This window comes from Xiphophorus hellerii, chromosome 8, assembly GCF_003331165.1.
Source record: "Xiphophorus hellerii strain 12219 chromosome 8, Xiphophorus_hellerii-4.1, whole genome shotgun sequence".
NCBI lineage: Eukaryota > Metazoa > Chordata > Actinopteri > Cyprinodontiformes > Poeciliidae > Xiphophorus > Xiphophorus hellerii.
The window spans coordinates 23,064,683-23,070,311 of NC_045679.1; the positions used below are offsets into that span (position 1 = coordinate 23,064,683).

A 5,629-nucleotide genomic window follows, 5' to 3' on the forward strand; every position below is an offset into this window, starting at 1 on the left:
TGCTGAAATGTGCCGTACAAATAAACGTGGCTTGACTTGATTTGACTAGGCCACTTCAGAAACTTGGTTTGCTTTATGAATTTTAGAGATGGAATGTTTTATTTGCATCAAGTTACTGTCCTGAAGTGTGTTTGAGCTTGAGGTTAAAAGCTCTGCCACGGGATTTTTCAGTAGAGAGCAGAATTTATGACTCCATGAATTATGACAACCAGCCCCAGATTGTTAAATTCCCACCCCAATGTTTGTCTGTCAATATCATGTGCTATTTCAAAAACATTTTAGTGCAACATTGTATCGAATTGGAAAGAACATAGTCCAAAAATGTTGCACATTTTTGTTCTGTTTTGTGACTTCCTGGTTGAGAAGAAAAACGTTGTTAGACTGGTCACTCCTGGAAAGATTTACCACGATACCATGATTTCACCACTGAACAGCCTTTTTAACTTGATAAAAGATGCCATGATTTGAAAACAAAGTTTTGTGTTTGCTTTAATTATACTTGTCTGATGATAAAAAAAATTTAAAAAAAGCTTGGTAATCTGAAACTCCTAATAGTGACAAAAAAGCACACACACAAAAAAAGAAATATATTTTGAGTGAAGTCTAAAAATAAAAAGCAACTTTGAATCCAAGCGTAGTAAAATGTTGGCTTTATTTGTGTTGTTAACACTTGAACACACGTTGACAGTGAGACAGGAAGGGTGCTTTTCAGCAGTAGTCTTCACTAGTAAGCTCTCCTTTGCATGTGACGGATGGGCCGAGTCCATCGGTGTTGCAGCGGCGCGTCCTGCTACGTTTCCCTCCGCTGCAAGCGGACCAGGACCCCCAGCAGGACCAGTTGCCCTCCTGGAGAGGAGTGGGCTTTTTACCTAGCAAATATAGTTTGCATCAGTGAATACAGCAAGAAAAACAAAATGTAGAAAAAAGAATTGATCGGAAGGGTTGTTTGGTTTTAGCTTTCTTACCTTGGTGTGAAGCTTTATCTGCCTTGAAGTTCTGGCAGCCCAGGCCTTCGAACAGTCCAGGACACATACAAATACACTTTCCGTCAATCAGAGCAAGAGTCCCTCCATTATGACAGGGCTTGCACTTGCATGTGTTGTACTCGGCGATATATTCTTCTGTAGCCCTCCTGAAGTTAATAATTCTGGCGTTTGCGTCAGGAGAGTCCAGTGGAATTAACATGTAGATGGGCTCAGGCTGAAAAAACCAAACAAACAAAAAACAGGATATTTGTTGCAGCTGGTTGAATATTTGAGTCAAACAAAATTGGAATTCAGAAGGGTGGCCTGGATGTACGAATGTTTTTCTAAGTGCCAGTTTATGAGGACAGGAACAAGTGGGAAAACCAACAAGTGACTCAGTGGTTTAGATAATCGTCTTATCTGTTTCTGCCGCCTAAACACCAGCAGGCAGACAGAGAAGATGGCCGCCTCTGTGCAATTTGTTCTGAGCAGTGCCCAGACAATCTATGTTGATAACGACGTGTGTCAACGGAGTACCTATTTAGAACAACCGTCAATTATGTCATACTATGGATAATGCTGTGTATCAGTGATGTATCTATTGAGGGCAGGAAATAACTATGTAACTAATGCACTACGTTTATCTCGTTTGACGTCTTTCTAAGATATTTAACTAAGGTCTGAATGTTAGGACATTGTCTTTTCCAACCAGGAATTGGTCATTCCTTGAACCTGGACCAGCTCCCTTGATGTTCCTAATACAAATCAACAGACCGACTTGGGTCTCCTTAATCAAAACTGACACGCAAAGCTTTTAATCTTTGACAAATAACAAAGAAACAAAAAGTCAGCGATGCTCAGCTTTTGGGTACATTTTTAGAATGAACCTTAAATGTGCTACAGCCTTTTGCAGGTGAACTTCTCTAAACCTCTGAATGCAGCTGTTCAACTGTTCAGTGTTTCAGCATATTTTGGACAACTAGATTTTCTCTAACGAGGAACTTCATGGCAAAATTCACAAAACATGTTTGATCCATGAATCAGCCAATAAATTTCTTGGTTCGTGTTCAAATTTTGACATCACAAGACCAAGACGACGCCTGATCAACGGTGCCTGGTCATTCCTTTGGTTGGTGACAATGTAACGTGAAGGCAACGAGCAATCCCTGTTCGTTTTATGACCTGTGAGTAAAACACACTCATCCTTAGCGTGACTTGGAAGAACAGTTTCCAAAACAAATTGAATGCTGAATAAATTTTAGTCGAAGTTTCCTCAGCGATGATCCGTGTGCTGATAGAGCAGAATCATGTTGTTGATACGTTTGCGCTATAATATCCTAACATTGTCAAAAGCTGTTTTGTAGGTATGAATATTGCGTCCTTCCAAGGTAATTTAGTCCATCTTTTGCTTACTGGGGTTTTAAGGAGCATTTTGTGTAATTGCCTTTTGAACAGTTCAATAGATGTTGATGACACGAGAATGAATAAACCACATCATATTATAAAATGTTGAAAAATAAAAAATTCTCATGAAAACTTGAACAAGCCACTCCACGATTCCTACCTCACTCTGTATCAGTGCGGGGGCATCTGCAATGGACCTGGCCCAGCTTTGGTACGTATTCATATCCATGACCCCCTCCCTGCTCAGTTGAGCTCTCATAGAAACGGCGGCCTGCAGAGTTCCTCCTTTAACTGAAGTCATCACCTTATCCACCAATGCCTTCCCATCAGCACTAACTGTGCAGGAAAAAACCCCAGAGAGAATAAAGGAATTAAAAACAAAAACAAAATTTGTGCTCGACTGAAACGCAGTATGACGTCATATTATTTCATTGAAATATATATATTTTTTACAGTGTTTCCAATCACAAGAAAGAACACGTTTTAGATTTTCACATGGCTACATGCTTTTGACTTAAGGTGTTAGAAATCAGCACGATTGAGGAAAACAAGAAAACAACCTGTCTTATTGCTAATTGTTTTATCGCAGTCCTCCACTCTGACGTGTGCTTTTTTGTTTTGATCTTCTTTGTCAGCTGGAAAGACAAAGTCTGCAGAGATCCCCACTTTGAGACACTCTTGAATCCTTCTGTCTGTAATGTCTGATGGAATCAAGCAGGAAATGCAGCAGTTATGTACCAATAACCTACATTTTTCTTCAAAAGACAGGCCTAAAAATGGCTCAAAAATCAGAATGAGTTTAAGGTAAAAATTGATTGCTTGGATACACACTTCTTTCCCTGATGGTGTTCTGGTTGAGAGCGTAGATCAGTTCATATTCGCCTCCAGACTTTCCACTTCTTGTGTAGTGGGTTCCATAGTCTTCCAGGAAGGCAAAATAAATACCCTTGTCGTAAGCCAACGGCAGCGATCTGACGTGCATCAAGAAGTCCTCAGCAACGTTAAACTCATGGGAGCGCATCCTGTAGGTGCTCAGCTGTACTCTACCTTTTACCCTCATGAAGCTTATGTTCTAAAGAGAGAAGAATCAGCAACACAGGCACAAATGTGACACGTCTTCAAAGTGAAAGTTGTTTGCTGGGGTAACGACTTGGAACTCATGGTTCGCAGTTCTAATGTTTACCTTAATTTTAGAGTACTCTATGACATCCCTAATAAGCTCATTCTTTGAGAAATTCAACCCGGCCTCAACAGAAACGTTCGCCAAAGACGATTCACTGTTCTTGAATTTGAAGGAAAGTCCAGCATCAACTTTAAAGGTCTTCTCTTTAAGCATTTCCTTCACGATGGAGTGTGTGTCCTCATAGATCTCCCTGGAAACAGTTTCCTCTATGAGAGTCTGAAATGACAAAGTATATTTAGCAGCAAAGCCGACACCATTGGATTGTACAAGGGAGACGCAGCCGGGACTAACCTCGTAGTTGAGCACGCCAACATTCCAGGGAAGTCTGTCGTACTTCCCCGTGTTTGGGTTCCTCACTCTGCTACATCGCCCGTTGAAGAAATCATTATTGAAGGGGTTCATTCGAGGATCTGCACCCAAGATGTTGACCCTGGTTCATGGAGGAAATAGTTACAGTAGTTCATGCCTGATCGTGCGCACAGAAGCTGCATTTGGACAGATTTCTCTTGCAAAAGAGAGTTTTAATCTCGTTGGGATTTTCCAGGTGAAATAAAGATAAATACTAATAATTATTTTTGCAGTGGTACAGTATTTGTGGATTTTTCTATGGTAAGTAAATCCAATTTTGTGATTTTTTTTTTGTAACGCATATACCAAAATACATGAAAGAAACTGCCACGCGGGAAGCTGAAGGGAATGCTTCTTGACATGCTATTGGCTGGCATTTGCAAAGGAGGAAATCCTGGAGAGGCTTTCATTTTCCTTGTTGCAGGGGTGGAGATGAGAAAGAGTGAGGATGCTAACTTCTGCAGTAGTGTCAAGACGTTTTCCACAGCATAAGGTGTATTTGGTGTCTGAACTGTTAAAACAGGAAGTTAGATGGATATTTGAAAAAGTAGGGGTAATAATTTCTAGAATTGTGTCGCTCATGGTGGCAGCATGTTGGAGTAGCTCTGTTACGGTAGTTATAACTTATTCTTTGCGTAGACTTTTGTTTTTTATTGTTCTGGTTGATGCATTGCATATTTAAACAATTACTTCCTCTGGCATTGGATGATTTGCTATGATTTGTAACCACAGGAGCAAGGGAACAACTGATTAGCATCTCGAAAGGTCAAATAATACTTTATATACAGCCCCAAATCTGAGAAAAGTTGAAAAGGAGGCATTGTAGATGCAGAGCAGAGTAAAAAAAAAATAAAAAAAACACCTTCCATTGGTCATAATGCACAAGGATCATCTGCTTACCCATATCCTGCCGTCCTGCCTTGCTCATTGTTATCGAGGTCGGACGACCCACAGGGTTTACGGACAGGATCGCATTCCTCATCCGATCCGTCTTCACAGTCGTAGTCCCCGTTGCATTCTAATCTCTTCTTGATGCAGGTTTTCAGATCTGCGCACAGATGCAGGTCAAGACCAGTGAGACCCAGAGAACCCAAGCACAGATGAACAATGTGGGTGACTCTTAAGAGTCTGCTGTACCTGTTGTGCACTGGAATTCAGACTCCGAGCAAGGAGAGGGAGGTGGCTGCGAGCATAACTCTGTGGGTTGGCAGAACTCCCTGTGACCGATAGCTCCTGTGCAGGGTTCCCCACCGAACTGGCCAAACACCTCTATGCCTCGAGAACGCAACTTATGATAGACATTAAAAAGACTTTATCAACCCCCTGAAACGTGGTGTTAAGGTACATGGCAGCAAAGGTACGTTATTCAAAGCAAGAATCCGTAATGTTTTCACACACATGAGTGGTTAGTTGTGAAAGGTTTGTCTGACTTACTCTCCTTTTGGTGCAAGGATCACAAGACGTCCATTGCGACCACTGGCTCCACTTACATTCTACAGCATTTGGTTCAGGAAGCACTTCTGCCCTGATTATGTGCACACATTATATCCTCTCAGGTATTCAGAAGAAATAACTCTACAATATCATTAAATCAAACAACAGGAAGAGTGTACGTACAATCCTACATCGGAAAGCGTCAGAGTTAGGCACAGGGCGCTGAGGCTCAGCTGGACAGCGATGGCCGCTCTCATCGTGGACCCTTGGAAAGACAAACGTCTCACGTTCAGAC

General features: G+C 41.4%; 1 protein-coding gene across 1 annotated transcript; it reads right to left on the reverse strand.

Annotated features, from left to right (window-relative positions):
• Positions 1-629: 629 nt before the first annotated feature.
• c9 (complement component 9) lies at positions 630-5,629 on the reverse strand. Its single transcript, XM_032568913.1, has 11 exons — positions 5,518-5,629; positions 5,335-5,425; positions 5,038-5,188; positions 4,801-4,948; positions 3,844-3,982; positions 3,553-3,768; positions 3,201-3,441; positions 2,930-3,070; positions 2,530-2,705; positions 966-1,200; positions 630-869 (listed from the first exon to the last, which is right to left on the reverse strand). Exons 1-11 carry the CDS (start codon positions 5,589-5,591, stop codon positions 709-711), a joined length of 1,773 nt encoding a protein of 590 aa, XP_032424804.1. The 5' UTR covers positions 5,592-5,629; the 3' UTR covers positions 630-708.